General features: G+C 38.2%; 2 protein-coding genes across 3 annotated transcripts; both read left to right on the forward strand.

Moving 5' to 3' along the window:
- The first annotated feature begins 736 nt into the window (after positions 1-736).
- Positions 737-9951, forward strand: ctsf (cathepsin F). Of its 2 annotated transcripts, XM_034121110.1 has the most exons (14): positions 738-1146; positions 1926-2036; positions 2736-2817; positions 3367-3428; positions 3923-3995; positions 5354-5467; positions 5818-5966; positions 6080-6176; positions 6433-6513; positions 7655-7774; positions 8387-8451; positions 8580-8670; positions 8745-8803; positions 9017-9951. In XM_034121110.1, the coding sequence occupies exons 1-14, from the start codon at positions 901-903 to the stop codon at positions 9089-9091; spliced, it is 1425 nt and encodes a 474-aa protein (XP_033977001.1). In that variant the 5' UTR covers positions 738-900; the 3' UTR covers positions 9092-9951. The 2 variants fall into 2 exon arrangements, with proteins under 2 accessions (XP_033977000.1, XP_033977001.1); XM_034121109.1 differs by having other exon boundaries at positions 737-1146; positions 8580-8803.
- Positions 9952-10520: 569 nt separating this feature from the next.
- On the forward strand, positions 10521-14918 carry eif1ad (eukaryotic translation initiation factor 1A domain containing). The gene is made up of 5 exons (XM_034121112.1): positions 10521-10688; positions 11381-11499; positions 11608-11716; positions 12850-12958; positions 13258-14918. The coding sequence occupies exons 2-5, from the start codon at positions 11413-11415 to the stop codon at positions 13490-13492; spliced, it is 540 nt and encodes a 179-aa protein (XP_033977003.1). The 5' UTR covers positions 10521-10688; positions 11381-11412; the 3' UTR covers positions 13493-14918.
- Positions 14919-16032: the final 1114 nt, after the last annotated feature.

Raw genomic sequence — 16032 nt, forward strand, 5'->3', positions numbered from 1 at the left:
TATATGTAAACTGAATAAAGGTTTCCTAATTTTGCCATATAAATGAAAAATAATGTACCCTTTTGCTGACGTCTTTATAAATCCTTATAAATCCTTTAAAGCCAGATTAGTTTATGAGTTTACCTTCGTCTGGTCTCGTATTTTCAAAATAAAAGTCCCCTCATGAAAAGGCATCGACATAATGTACTCTGTCGCCCTCTGGTGGCTGTATTAAATTATAATTGGAAATGGGCTGCGACGACCATTATCTGTGTTACTTAACAATAATAATTACATGTTGCCATATTGTTTAGGTATAGTCTTTTGAAAATACTGTGCAGTGAGATTGTAAAAAAGTCATTCGTATTTAGTCGAACAATTATAAATCAAAGTGTCCATGAGGACATTGAAATATGACTCAAGGGAGACCGTGGTCTAAAATATGTTTTAATGCATATCTAAGTGCGTTATCTAGATTTTAAAAGAATACACTTTATTATTGTGTCCGAATTTATTTCAAAAGGTAGGGATTGCCTCACATTTTGTGGTAAAATCAAATATAACCATTTAAATAGCAAATGTTTAAAATGTATTTTTGCTTTACCATGTCACTAATATATATGATAACCAGGTAATTTGTTTTGTAGTCCTTTTGATGTTAAAGTAATGTTGTATCTGTATCTGTTATTACGGATTTGCAACACTGTTAAATCGTGTGTGTACTTCTCTTGAACACACCCCGCCTGTTATTACTCTGTCTCCTCCCACATCCTCAGTCCTGTTTTCTTTGGCAACAACGCTAAACCTCTTGTATAACCACTGCTGATTTTTACGAGTTTGAAATTGATTCGTCAGCTAAGGAAAACATCACATCTATCTTTTAATCTGAACTTTTTTTTCTGACAATACACCGAAACCATCATGATGGTCGGTTTCGGCTGTCCGGTAATCCTGTGGCTGGCCTTGGCCGCCGTGCAGGGCTCGGTCCTCGGGCTCGGTGAGGACATGGACCGGCCCCTGATCGGGCCTCCAGGCTCTCCCGTCCGGCTGCATGAGTCCGACGCTGGGCTGAAGAAGGCTCTGCAGTTCGCGGAGGAGCGCTACAACCAGGGCTCCAACGCCATGCACCTCCGCAAAGTCAGCAGGCTCCTCTCGGCCACCAAACAGGTGCACACACGGGTTATTTGTTACAATATTTACATGTTAAATTAATTACGGCATTGTATCGTCATCATTTGTCATAACAAACTGTTGCAATTGTTATTGGTCGTCTGTATACTGATTTTTGACATTGTAGTAAGAGTTATATGTTCTCCATCTTTTGTAAACAACATCACCTAATAGGGCCATTTCAAACTGCGTCACGCTAGCAAGAGTTAGCTAAACAAAGACCGGAAATACGCTGACTTACCTTCAAAATAATGGCCTAAACTCGTCTGCCTTATAAATGTTCCTTACGTAGAGGTATACAATAAAAAATAAAATATGCTTTTAGTTTTATCTTTCACAGACTTCTCATTGAGTTTGTGATTTATTTTAATCTTTTCACTTTCTGTAAAGCATAGGCTACAGAGAAAGGTTACTAGCAGCATTTTCCCCTCATTATTTTCATTATGCCCGGAAGTCATTTGTTTGAAATACACCTGACTTGACACTACAACCAAATTGCCTTATCCATTTGTGCAGTACAACCTGCCTTTGTATATCACTGTTCAGTATGGGCCACCATAGTCTCTCCATACAGCATGGAAGCATCCAGAAACAACAGTAAAAATCACTAGTGTCTGGTAAATGACATTCAAATACACACATATTGAATAGCCACTCGTAAACTAGGCGTTACCACTATTAGAGTTATATCTGAATTAATTCTCTTATTGAAGTATTTTTTCCCTGTTTGTACATTACAATTGACCACTGTCTGTGTGCATTTGTCCCCTTTTCAGCTTGTCAAGGGTATCCGCTACTCCATCACAGTGGAACTGAGTAACACTCAATGCAAGAAATCCACCATGCTCAGGACATGTGACTTCTATCCCGAGTTACAGAAACTCAAGGTTGTCTGCGTGTGTGTGTGTGTGTGTGTGGTGTGTGTGTGTGTGTGTGTGTGTGTGTGTGTGTGTGTGTGTGTGTGTGTGTGTGTGTGTGTGTGTGTGTGTGTGTGTGTGTGTGTGTGTGTGTGTGTGTGTGTGTGTGTGTGTGTGTGTGTGTGTGTGTGTGTGTGTGCGTATGTGTGTGTGTGTTAAGTAAGACAAAGTTATTCATTGTCATGGTTATATAAGAAGACGTAATGATGTATTTTTTTATTGATTATTTGATTGATTGTGTTTTCATATATTTTGCAGAGCGGTATTTTATTTGTAGTGTTTAATCAGCAGATATGTCACCAGTCATATGATCTTGTGACTTGAGTTTGACTTCAAGTGAACCCAAGCTTGCTAATGCTTTATGCAACAAAGAAGTGTATGTGTTAGTGCTGTGTATGCAAGCCAGAGGCATGCATACACAGCACTAACACATACACTTCTTTGTTTCCTTTTTACTTTAGAGGGACGATCCATTCCCATTTTTAAAAACAGCCTTTATACAGGTGTCAAAAACAGATGATCTAAAGGGAGATTAGGCTGCATCGTGCTAAACAGATTATTCTACTTATTTAATAATCGAAACAGTTCAAATATACACTGTATTTGAAAACCTATCATGTTAATTAACCACTTATATCTCTGTCTTGTGACGTTTCATGTTTATGTCAGACGGAGGTGTGTTTGTTTGAAGTGTGGGACATTCCCTGGCAGGGCACTTCCACTCTGCTCAAGCAGAAGTGCCAGCCTAAAGGTGAGTTTGACCTTTGACATTGATCAGTCAACACAAGTTTTATTAGCAGTATGTTCCAGGGTAACTGTGGCTCTAAAAAGTGGTTAAATAACCTTTTAAATGGTGTTTTAGACCCGCAATAATGTTATAAACTCCTAAAAAATGTCATGAATGTTTGCACTTGACCTAATCAAAAGTGTTATAAAAAATGCAATGTCCTGGCTGATGTTGTAACAAAACATGTTTACCGATAGTCTTATACCTTTTGACAATATAAGGAATTTAACAAAATTATTTTAAAAATATTATATTATCCTTCAAAATATGTCAACATCTGCTACCTGAAATGTTACTACATTATAAATCAGAACATTATCTATACAATATTCATTAAGTCATTACATTCATGGGTTTTATTACATAGTTATCAGGTCAAGTGCATATTTTATATACATTTCAAGAAAATGATTACAAAAAATAGAAATAATCTAATGAAGAATACACATTGACACATTAATTAAGATGTTCTGCATACTGACTCATAACATGTCCTGATGTCTTTCTCATCAGTTGAAGTTCAACAAGAAGAGACAAACAACATCGTCGATGCATCAACCAGCCAGCCTCTGGAGGTAAAAAGTTTACAGAGGAATTAGATCTAAATCCTTTATAGTCTGATTTAAAGAACATTTAGTTTCTAAAACATACTGAAAATGGATTTGTTTAAAGACCGTTGATAGTATTTTCTGATACAATTATACAACATTTCTTGAATGCCCTCCTCACAACATTTTACTGTAATATGTCGACTAAATAAACAAAAATGTTCATCCTGGCTTTATCCGATATTCATATTTCTATTATGGAAATGTAAGCAAATTAGCACATATTTAATAATAATTCCTTTATATCTAAAAATAACGCTTAAAAAAACGTATAATACAAAATATAACTGTCTTTACAAAAGTAATACATTGAGGAAGTTTCATAGTGATGTCTAAATGTCATTTTTTTAATTAATCTTTAGTGTCTTTTATACTCAAGTGGTCCATTCACTGAATTTGAGATGAGGTAAAAGGTGTGTTGTTTATTCTGTGTGTTTGTTTGTCTGCTCTTTATCTGCTAGGACTCTGTGGAGCTGTTGGGCCAGTTCAAAGAGTTCATGGTCAAATACAACAAGGACTACAGCAGCCAGGAGGGTGAGGGACTGACACTAATGTATTATACACCACAAACATTGCAATGTGCATATTCCTTCCTGTTTACACAACCTGCCGCCTTTGTGTGCTCACAGCCCACTCGTAGAAAGACTACACAGATAATGTACAAAGCAAAACATCATTAGCTTTCTAACTGTAATCACAGATGCTTTTAAATTACAGAGAGACATGAAAACTGTTGACAAAGACCAACATATAATATCACTTATACAATAAATATAACAGGACTTTAGATTTAGATTGCCAACAACTATGCTGTTGCCTTTGTGCATATGACAAACAAAACCTTTGAGTCTTTGAAGCAATAAAAACCCCAGTATGAAAGACTAAACATAAGGCTTAATATCCCACATCCATTCAGCGCCTGTGGAATAAATACATCCTGTGTACCAATGGCTTATAAGCATCTCACCAACAAATCCCAAATAAGACATTTCAAAATGACGTGGACAAAGGAGGTGTTTATATCTCAATCTGTGGCACATAATAAAAAAACTATTAAAGATGAAATAAGGACTAACTGGTTGTTGGAAAATAGACATATAAGGCTGAAGTTATAGAGTGGCGAAGTCACGCCCATCTACTTCCGACCCATGGGACCTTATTTCGGAAAAATAATGTATTGAAGTCAATGGAGAGAGAAAACTTATCTTTCGATCCCGTTTGAATTGTGCCATGAATTACACATATGATGTTTGTCAATCTTAAAAAATCATTTCCATGTCAAAAAAGTCACAGTTTGTCGTAAAACTGTTGAAATATAAGACTTTTTTGACATGGAAATGATTTTTTAAATTGACAAACATCATATGTGTAATTCGTGGCACAATTCAAACGGGATCGAAAGATAATCTTTCTCTCTCCATTGACTTCAATACATACTTTTTCCGAAATAAGGTCCCATGGAGGTCCACCAGAAGGGGAGGGACTTCACCACTCTATACCTTGGATTTCATCTTAAACATCTTTGTGGATTTCTTGTTTATTGGTATACACATGTATTTATTATAATGGAGTTAAAAGGACTCCAACACATTCAAAAAATTACTAAAAGAGAGGGTCACAGGATATTTGATGTGTTGCTTTGCATCCAGAATTGTGTGTCCTGTCAAAACCCCAGGGTGTTTACACCTGTCACATAACATGTACCATATAAATAACCAGGCCGGAGTGTTTGACTGTTAAAGGCCAAATCTTTCAATCATACCGATGTTTCATTGTTGGAGGAGACTGACACTTAAGATTTGTATTGCCAAGAGCTGTTCTGCGTAATAAAGTCTTTGAATGTCTTCGAATCCCTTTAAAAATGTGTCTTGATTTCACCTATGATCCTGCAGAGGCAGATTATCGTCTGTTTGTCTTCCACGAGAACCTGAAGACCGCTGAGAAGCTGCAGACTTTAGATCAAGGCTCAGCCGAGTATGGAGTCACCAAGTTCAGCGACCTGACTGGTACGTGTGTGTGTGTGTGTGTGTGTGTGTGTGTGTGTGTGTGTGTGTGTGTGTGTGTGTGTGTGTGTGTGTGTGTGTGTGTGTGTGTGTGTGTGTGTGTGTGTGTGTGTGTGTGTGTGTGTGTGTGGTGTGTGTGTGTGTGTGTGTGTGTGTGTGTGTGTGTGTGTGTGTGTGTGTGTGTGTGTGTGTGTGTGTGTGTGTGTGTGTGTACACTTGTATACTTGTATTTCAACACAGTTTCCAGTGAGGAAAGGCCCCTTCTGCTTTTCTTGTGTTGTATCAGCTTCTCCACCAAGATATCCTCTTGAGTAACACTAAAGTGTGTCTGCTCTTCTTCTGTTTTCCTCCAGAGGAAGAGTTCCAGTCTGCATACTTGAACCCGCTGCTGAGTCAAGGGAATCTTCACCGACTAATGAAACCGGCTCCTCCTGCCCGAGGTCCCGCCCCTGCCAGCTGGGATTGGCGGGATCACGGGGCTGTCAGTTCCATCAAGAACCAGGTAGGTTGAATTATAGGTGAGTCACCCTAATTAACAGGGGAACATGAATACATTACACCTCCTGCCCACTTCCTGCTGATTGGAGTGTGTGTTTCTGTTTGTTTGTGTCGCAGGGTATGTGTGGATCCTGCTGGGCATTTTCTGTGACAGGCAACATCGAAGGCCAGTGGTTCCTGAAAAATGGAACGCTGCTGTCCCTCTCTGAACAAGGTAACACACACACACACACACACACACACACACACACACACACACACACACACACACACACACACACACCACACACACACACACACACACACACACACACACACCACACACACACACACACACACACGTGCACAGTCCCAAACAGACACAAACAATACAATCATTTTATATTTTGCTCCTTCTCAAAAAAACCTCTTTCTTTATATTACGAGATATAGGTCATGTTTTGATTGGTTTATTTGGTTGTCCTTCTCAGAGCTGGTTGACTGTGATGGGCTGGACCAGGCGTGCAAAGGAGGGCTGCCGTCCAACGCTTACGAAGCTATAGAGAAGCTGGGTAAGAAAGACTTGAGATGAAATATTTAAGCTTCAAATACCCAATACTTTTACTTTTACTAACCATATTTCTGTTCGTCAAAAACAATACAATTACTCCAGAAATAGGAAAATCGTGTCAAACAGACCGTCAGACGGCATAGACAGCTTTGTTTTTATGGACCTCCAACATCCTGTTGTTGTTTACGTCTGCGGCGCCATCTTGTAGACGGGCGTCATGTTCTCGCGATAATTGATATATCTATAATTTATATATATATATATACAAGATCAGCGCCACAATATTGCCGTCATACTGTATTTTTCTAGAAAAAACCCTGATATCTTTATATATTTCCATTAATAGTTTTAGTCTAAGCTATAAACTATCACTGTAGTGAAGGTGAAAAACAGAAAATATATATTTAAGATTGTTTGTTTTACACTGAAATGGATCTTAATTTTACGTTGTTTAAAGGGGACCTATCATGCAAAATGCACTTTTGTACGTCTTTTATACATGAATATGTGTCCCCGGTGTTCCAGGGAACTCACCAAGTGTCAGAAAACACAACCCTCTCTATTTTCCTCCATACCCAAATCTCTAAAAAAGGGGCTGCAACGGATCTGATAAAAACTGATCCAGATTTGAACACTGTCCTGACGTCAGGACGGTGGCGCTACGGCTATTGGACCAACTCCACCAATCAGGAGGAGACAGCCACGGCCATTGCCGTTCGAAAGCGCTGGAGACGCTGTAGTACATATGCCAGGCCAGTAGATGGTGCTGTTCTCACAGAATCAGCCCTTGCTAAAACAGAGCTAGAAATGGTCAAATTGAGCAAAATGAGGCATGGCTAAAATGCATGATCTGTTTGGTATTTTGAAAAAAAAAAAGTATAAATATGCCTTATATAGGTATGGTCCTACACTATATTATTCAAATATAGCATGATAGGTCCACTTTAATGTCATTTTTAGAAGACACTCATTTGAATAAATAATGATATTGTGAATCACAACTCTCATTGTCAGAATAATCAGGACATTAAAGGTTTTCATCATCCCACGGCTAATCTAAACACCCTGCAGAAGTGTTCTTGTGATTAATGCTAATACTGTGTGCAAGCTTTTCACTTTGTTACCCTGCATGTGTTGTTTAGGTGGCCTGGAGACAGAAACAGACTACTCCTACACCGGCAAGAAGCAGAGCTGTGACTTCACCAGCATGAAGGTGGCCGCCTACATCAACAGCTCTGTGGAGCTGTCCAAGGACGAGAAGGGTGAGTGGGCTGAGCCTGTAGAGAGGGAATAACGACATACAGTCTGTGGCTTCAGAAAAGAATCATTTTATATTTGAATATCCTAAAAACGATTGATCTGAAAACGGCAAAACAATTATGTTGAGGGTTCTGGATGAAAACTTCCAACCTATAATAAATACTATTTAGTTGGCTTAAATAGTTATATTCAAAGCTCAGTCGAGAAGTAATCTGAACCTAAATTTCAGAACATTTATTTTGGATCAAATCTTTTCAAAGCAAAATAAAAAAACTAGAAGTAGACATGATATGGGAAAGAGTTTGCTCTAGTTGTAGAGTAGATCTATATAAAACATTAAATACACTCTACCTGTCACATGTTTATTTCACTTTCTAAATGTTTAAGTACCTAACCCTAAGTACTTAATTATCAGAATTACTGACATTTTCATTTTGTATCTTAGGTCAAAGCATTGATAAAGGTCAAATGAAAATATGACTGAAATAAGTGGAAGTGGAAATGAGTAGGTGTTGATTTTGCAGGTTTATTTATTGTTACTTGATCAGTTTGCTGTGTAACAATAGGTAACAAAGAGCTATTCAATGGACTACGTGTTTATTATATTTTGACAGACATTGCAGCTTGGCTGGCTGAGAATGGACCCGTCTCTGTTGCACTGAATGCCTTCGCCATGCAGGTAAGCAGTTCTGTCCACCACTGCCATCACCTCTATCTACATGATACATCAAAAGATAACATCATGTCAAATTGCACCTTATGTGATCGTCGACATGCAACCACATTTTGTCTTTTACATTCCCGCAGTTCTACAAGAAGGGTGTGTCTCACCCTATGAAGATCTTCTGCAACTCCTGGATGATCGACCACGCTGTGCTGATGGTGGGATACGGAGAACGTAAGAGTTTTTGTTCCGTTTTTTTCCTCATATACCCACTTACTACTGGTGTAATAAAGTTTCTGTGCTTTCAGGTAAAAATATCCCATTCTGGGCCATCAAAAACAGCTGGGGAGAGGATTATGGAGAGCAGGTAAGACAACCTCACCTTCTTACAGTCTTTGTTGATTAGAGACAGAGTGAAAAAAATATGTATTTATTATTTTTGGAAATATAGCAATTGGAAACCAAATTCTGATTTTTTTAATTAAATGATCGGCAGAATTTCTTGATTTGGGATGCTGTACAAAACTAATGAGGGTTTTTTTACATGTGTATTTGTTTCTCTCTCTCTTTTCTCACACAGGGTTACTACTACCTCTACAGGGGGTCCAATGCGTGTGGGATCAACAAGATGTGCTCATCTGCTGTCGTCAACTAAACCACCAACACCCAATATACACACACTCACACACAATTGATCAAAAACACATGATGATTACAACCACACACACACACACCATGTATACATCACTTCAGGGGACATTACATTGACTTGCATGCATTTCCTGGAGACTTATCCTAACCTTAACCATAACCAACACATGCCTAACCCTAACCCTAACCCTAACCCTAACCCTAACCCTTACCCTTACCCTTACCCTAACCAAGTCTTCACCCTAAAATTAATGATTCCCCTCATGGGGACCTCCATTTTGTCCCCATAAGGGAGGCGAGTCCCCACACGTGACTGGGTAAACAGATGTAGGTCCCCACAAGTATAGTAATGCCACACACACACACACACACACACGCGCGTAAAGTCCTACTGATGTTATTTTTCCGTTAAACCAAACTCACATCTTCATACCTCATACCTCATACCTCACACCTCGTGTCAGTTTACTAAAAGTATACCAGCTCTAATAAAGCTAGCTTTTCTTAGGACTTTGATCCTTATTTTAAAGTAAAGTATTTGTGCAGATTTTATTCCGTTTGCCCTGCAGGTCATAGTGGTTGCTGTGTTGTATGCAGTTTTGGTTTTTAACTCAATTTTCCTCACAGTAACTGATTTCTAGTTTGATGAAGAGCGTGCAATATTGTAGTTAGTATTCTGTCTTGGGGGTTTTCTTTGATGTTTTTAACAGTGTTCATGCTAATGCTATTTAGTACTGGAGTTTTGAAAGATGGGAGTTTTACCATATGCACATATGCTCCGATCGTAACTGCAATGAAATTGTAAAAACTGCTGTAAGACAGTCACACTTGAATGGAGGTTGAATAAAAAAGTGTGGAATCCAATTCTTTGTGTACAGTTTTTTTCCCCTATATGCACTTGAACCACACATTTCATTTGAATCAATTGATAATGCAAACGAATACAACATCACATTTAACTGTGATTGAATTCAACTGTATAATTAACCTTATTCATAAACTGCAAAGATCACATTTTCGTAGAGAAAATTATATAAACATCCACTAAGATTGTGTTGAATACGTGTGTTTGTGGATTTCTTCTGTATTTAACAAGGATTTGGCCAATGTAAGTACAAAATAGATAACATTTGACATTCACAAAGAAACATTTTTACCTTGGGAATTGTGTGAGAACAGTTGGTAACCTGAATGCTATTGATCTTGAATGTTCCACAAACTGAGAAAAGGAAAAAAACTCTATTTCCCACAATGCAAAAGCACTGCAATGGAAGAAAAATATCCCCCATCTTTTTTGAACAATTATCTGACCTTATTAGTTACTATTAGTCAGAAAGGTAATAACAAATGAATGTATTTTTTTTATTGATTGGCTTTTATCTGAAAGTCCAAGTGTAATTCTAATTGCATACCTTTATTTTGAAAGGGGAGAGCTTGACACCGGAAGTGTAACATTCAGTGAAGCAAGAAAACAGAAACGCATGTGGCTCGGCTTTAAGTTACAGATAAATTCATCTCTTCGTGAATCCCAGCTGCTGTCGAGCTGCCTTTAAACACTGCCTTCCTTACAGAGGCACAATTACTCTTTTCTTTCTTTCAAGGTATTTATGTAACCTGCTATCGCTGTTGAACCTGAGCTATGTTTTGAGATAGCTAATGTTAGCTTACTCTCATAAGGCACTAGTTCTGTTATTAGTAGAGTAGGAAAACAGCTTTTTTCTTACGTTACGCTTAGCAGCTAGCACAAAAGATTTAGGGAATATGAAGTGTTGTTATTTGTCCATCATTGAAATCGCAGCGGTTAACAGCTGCCAAGCTAACCGGTGTCTAGTTTGTGTTTGCTTAGCTTGTTTTCATGTTACCTTGTCAGTTTTCATTTTTTATATTGCTGTTAGTCAAACCTCCTGTTATAGTTTGTCTACTTAACCTGAGGTGGAAGAAGTTCTCAGACGATTTACTTTAGTAGAAGTAGCAATACTTCAGTGTAGGCCTACTGCTTTTTACAATTGTTTAAGTAAAAGTAAAAAAGTACTACCATCAAAATATACTTTCAGTACCAAATGTAAAAGTACTCATTATGCAGAATGGCCCAATTAAGCACCACATATTACACATGTTTGAATTATGATTATTTCTAAATGATATAACTTCCAATGATGCACTTAGTGAAAAGTGGTAAACGTTGGGTTTATTTGAATTACTTTATATACTACTGGGTTGCTTAACTTATAATAAATAATATATCATAATGATGAATTAATGCTACCCATTACTTTAAACTCTCTTTTCTCAGCTGGTGGAGGAACCTGAAGCTCACCTTTGATAATGTCACAGGCCACCAAACGCAAGCATGTTGTGAAGGAAGTTCTTGGAGACTTTGTCATTCCCACAGAGAACCAGCAGATAGTAAAGGTGAACTGTGTGAAGACTGCTTTGTATTTAACGCACTGACTGTAAATAACCACCCTCATCGATGCAAGACCCTATCCTCACTCTGTCTCCCTCCTTTGCCACGTGTAGGTTACTGGTAGCCGTGGTAACAACCTCCATGAAGCTGTCACGGCGCAGGGCGTGACGTTCCTGGTGAGCATGCCCCCCAAGTTCCGCAAGAACCTCTGGATCAAGAGAGGTAAGTCCGGGGTTCACAAACACTTGAGCAAAAGACACAGAAGAGAATGTATGTGTCTCACAGGCACCCTTACTTACGATACTACAGCAAGGGTGCCATAACATCTACACCAATCAACTGCTAATAACAAACTCAACACACATTGTGACGTGTATTTCATGATTAAAGTTACAGCAATAACCAAATGAGTTGAGTGTAATGTTAGGTTCTGAACAAAATCAAAATGAGCTTGCACTATGAACACTGAAAAATTAGGACATAAACGCAATACTCTAGTATTATACCCTAGCTTTACTATATATTTTTACTGTCAACTGTTGACCCAATAAAAACGGTTTCTTAGCTATATTAGACTAAGGTAAGTGATGGATGTTTAGATTGAAAATATAGATCATTACAGAGCTCAGTCATCAAAAAAGCTCAAAAAGCTGTTGTGATGTGATCCACTCATAAAGTAACTGCTCGATATTGCTAATAGCAATTCATAGATCTATTTCAAAATCCTGCAATATCATAAGGATTTGTAAAGTTTTGATCCTGTATTGTAGCTAAACAATGGGTATACAGGGTTTTGTCTAAACTGGGCTAACACTTAAACTGGGATTTCTGAATTATATCATTTCTTTTAATGTCTTTTTTTTTCTGTAGAGGTAGTAAAGAAACCGTAACTTGGGATTTGTGTCGTTTGAGGTGCAATATATAACTCGTCAGCTTTAAGACATGGGGCCTTAATTTCGCCTGGAAGTGACATGGGGCCTTAATTTCGCCCGGAAGTGACGTTAGCGTTGCTCTCATCTATACTTTATTTTTCTAGAGAACCCCCTGCGGTATATATTTTCATATACTATCAGAGTTTTTGAAAATGTATAATGCTTACATATGCTAACACAATGTCTTTACCTGTGTTGACTCAATATTTAGCTTGTCTGTGGCTTTTAAAAAAAATGCTGTTTTGTAATTAGGGCTTTTACAAGAGAATAGATATAAAATCCAAACTAAATGTGCAATATCAGTCACTAGCGTGGGTAGGAATTAGTGAGTACGGGCTCAAAGAAAAATCTCTTTCATTCTATTTTTAATGAGATTTATTTTTTGGTTCATATTTCATATATGTCTGCTTTCTAATCCCCAAGGTGACTATGTGATCGTGGATCCCATTGAGGAAGGAGAGAAGGTGAAGGCAGAGATCAGCTTCATTCTCTACAAAGATCACATTCAGAACCTGCAGAAACAGCAGCTCTGGTAAGTGGGAAAACAACCACACACACACACACACACACACACACACACACACACACACACACACACACACACACACACACACACACACACACACACCACACACACACACACACACACACACACACACACACACACACACACACACACACACACACACACACACACACACACACACACACACACACACACACACACCACACACACACACACACACACACACCACACACACACACACACACACACACACACAGTTTGTCAAGAGTAACTGAGTTGTTTTGTGTTTCCTTTACTCCCTTCAGGCCGCAGGGGTTCACAGAGGAGCCACTGGAGCCGCAAAAGACTCAAAAAGGGCAGGAAAAGAGAGAGGACACGGGGGATAAAGACGAAGAAGACTTTAGTGACTCTGAGGATGACGAGAGCGACCTTTTTGTAAACACCAACCGCAATAACTACCAGTACATTGAGAGCGAGGAGGAGGACAGTGATGAGGAAGAAGAAGATGGCAAAGAGAAAAGGACAGAAAATGGTTCGTAGTGGCAGAGATGAGGAGGACACGGACAATCAGGAGAGCTGTAAAATAAATCATGAGTCAGCACCCTGCTGATATCGCTGACTAAGTGATGATGATGATCTGAAACCTCGATCCTCATGCAACTGCTCGCTCTAGGTAGCCTGTTGTTGACGCTTCATTGAACGGACTTGTATTTAAAGGACCAGTGTTAAGAATGTAGAGCAGAAAATAATTATAATATTCATAACTGTTTTCCAGAGTGTATAATCACCTAAAACTAAGAATTGTGTTTTCGAACTTGGGCCTTTTGCGTGTTGAAGTGGCAGTCTTAACTTGGTTCAAGAATCCACATGGCTGAAGAAGCGGTAGATTGTGCTGGGTTTGTGAAGTGTTTAAGAACCCAACATTTAATACATGGGGGAATTAAATCCACACACTGATCTTTTGATGGAACGAAATAAGTTTTGCTTGTTAAGGCCCTGACACACCAGGCCGTATTCGGCCGTCTTGCGTTGTCTAGCGACAACGCGTTCCTTGTCGCCCAAAGTCAATTTGGTGTGTCCCGAACCCTCGGCCGTGACACGCCTTATTTGGCCTTTCACGGTCGACACCCGGCCGATTCAACATGTTATATGCTTAAGAAAAATTGGAAATATGCAATATCAAACTTGACCTGAAATTGAAAAAGAATGCTGTATTACTTCATCATCACTTTCTACTGTACTTTCAGTGTCTTACTGAAAAGGACCTCTAGTGCAGCCTTTACTTGATCACCAATATAACGGGTCATAACGTTCCTATGCAGGATAATGTAGATGTGAACTGTTCATAGATTCATACCGTTAGACACTCACAACAATGAAATACTCAAAACCTCCTCACTAATGACGGAGCACTTACATGGTTATTCTGTTAGTTTAGGAGTTGGGTGTGAGGTGTAACACCCTTACAGTTTTGCTGTTCCTCAGGAGGCCATTGTTTGGACTTTTGCCGCTCTTTGTATTAATTTGAGTTGACCTCAAGCTGTTGTACTTAATAAGCTGCCATTGTGATCGCTTTGTGCATCATCTGACATTCCTTACCCGTTCTCTGATTTTGGTTTGTGTAATAATGAACGTTTTGAAATAGATCTTCTCTTTGTAAAGAATGTTATCTCTTCTTGAAACATTTCCCCTGAAGCATGAAAATTCACGTCCAAAATTACTATATGTATACATGTGTAAATTCCACTCAAATGAGCTCACAATACTTGGAAGTAAAAAAAAAAAGCATGATTGAAATTCCAGTGAAACCAGTCTTACAGGACGTTCTTTCTGATGCAGGATGCTCACTAGGTGTAAGTCAACATGCTTTAAATGCAGACAGGTGCTGAGTGCTTAACTTAAACTGTTGCTACATTTTGCATTATAAGGACACTTGTGAAATAACATGATGTGGATGAAGAACTTCGATCCTAAATAATCTTTTAATATTTTAAGTCCCTTATTCAGACTGTTACTTGATAGTCCCACATTTTAACCCAATTACAATACCAAAGTCAATGTATATGAATTCATACCACTGGAAATATCTCGACAATATATATATTATATATAGTTTCTACGTTTTGCTCTCATATCAGCACGTCACTTTTACAATTGTTTGTACTACACAATTACTTGTTATAGCGCTGGTTTGCTAATGTTAGCAAACTTTGGCTAATGTAGATAATGTTAGCAAACGTTAGCTAAACAGAAAGAAAATAAGTCTACTGGGTGAATTTAATATTTATTGGGATAAGAAAGAACAGGAAATAAAGGAATAAACAAGAATGTATTTTAGTCATACATCACATTGGCTTGACAGTTCTCGTTCTACGAAGCGTAACTGGAATGGAGCCAGACATTTCACTTATAAATCTTATAAAAAAGGGGAGCTAAAGGAGCTGCACCAGCTGCACATTCAGTTCAGATGACATACACGTTCTGCAGATCTGGCTAAACCACTTCTAACTCAAATGAACCCAACAGTGGTTTAATTGACATAGTTACATTGAGCATACTTTTTGTACATGAATAAGATAAAATAAAGATGATACATAGCAAAACAAAGGAGGGATCATTACAGATAAATAGTGAAAGTACAACAATGTATGACAAGACATATATATATATAAAAACAATTAGAATAACTTTACTTTACAAGAACAGATGGAGACAAAAATTGCAAGGGCCATATGTTAGATAAATAGAGGTCATATGATATTTTACTAGCCCTTAAAACAAGACTACTGTATGTACATTTTTGAGGAAATAACATATTGTTCTGCTTACCAGAAATATGAATTCACAGGACACAAAAACGTTATTGCTCACTTGAATGTTTTGTTACTTCAACCTCACATTGTCTTATATGACCACTAGCTTACGGTGAGCTAATGGCAGAAGTTAGCCATCAGTGCATTCTGCCAGAAAGGGTCTAATTTAACCCAAACCATGATATTTATTGGTTTTGATTATTTATATTCGACCAAATCGTGTTGTTGCCTAAACCCTTTTGACAGAAAGGCTAACTTCTCCCATGT

The sequence above is a fragment of the Trematomus bernacchii genome, unplaced genomic scaffold (genome assembly GCF_902827165.1).
Source record: "Trematomus bernacchii unplaced genomic scaffold, fTreBer1.1, whole genome shotgun sequence".
NCBI lineage: Eukaryota > Metazoa > Chordata > Actinopteri > Perciformes > Nototheniidae > Trematomus > Trematomus bernacchii.

Coding starts and splice junctions, on each gene's coding strand:
- ctsf (XM_034121109.1), top strand. CDS start 901: ATGATGGTCGGTTTCGGCTGTCCGGTAATCCTGTGGCTGGCCTTGGCC. Junction 1,147..1,925: donor TCCTCTCGGCCACCAAACAG/GTGCACACACGG, acceptor TCCCCTTTTCAG/CTTGTCAAGGGTATCCGCTA. Junction 8,452..8,579: donor TGAATGCCTTCGCCATGCAG/GTAAGCAGTTCT, acceptor ACATTCCCGCAG/TTCTACAAGAAGGGTGTGTC.
- eif1ad (XM_034121112.1), top strand. CDS start 11,413: ATGTCACAGGCCACCAAACGCAAGCATGTTGTGAAGGAAGTTCTTGGA. Junction 11,500..11,607: donor AGAACCAGCAGATAGTAAAG/GTGAACTGTGTG, acceptor TGCCACGTGTAG/GTTACTGGTAGCCGTGGTAA. Junction 12,959..13,257: donor CTGCAGAAACAGCAGCTCTG/GTAAGTGGGAAA, acceptor TACTCCCTTCAG/GCCGCAGGGGTTCACAGAGG.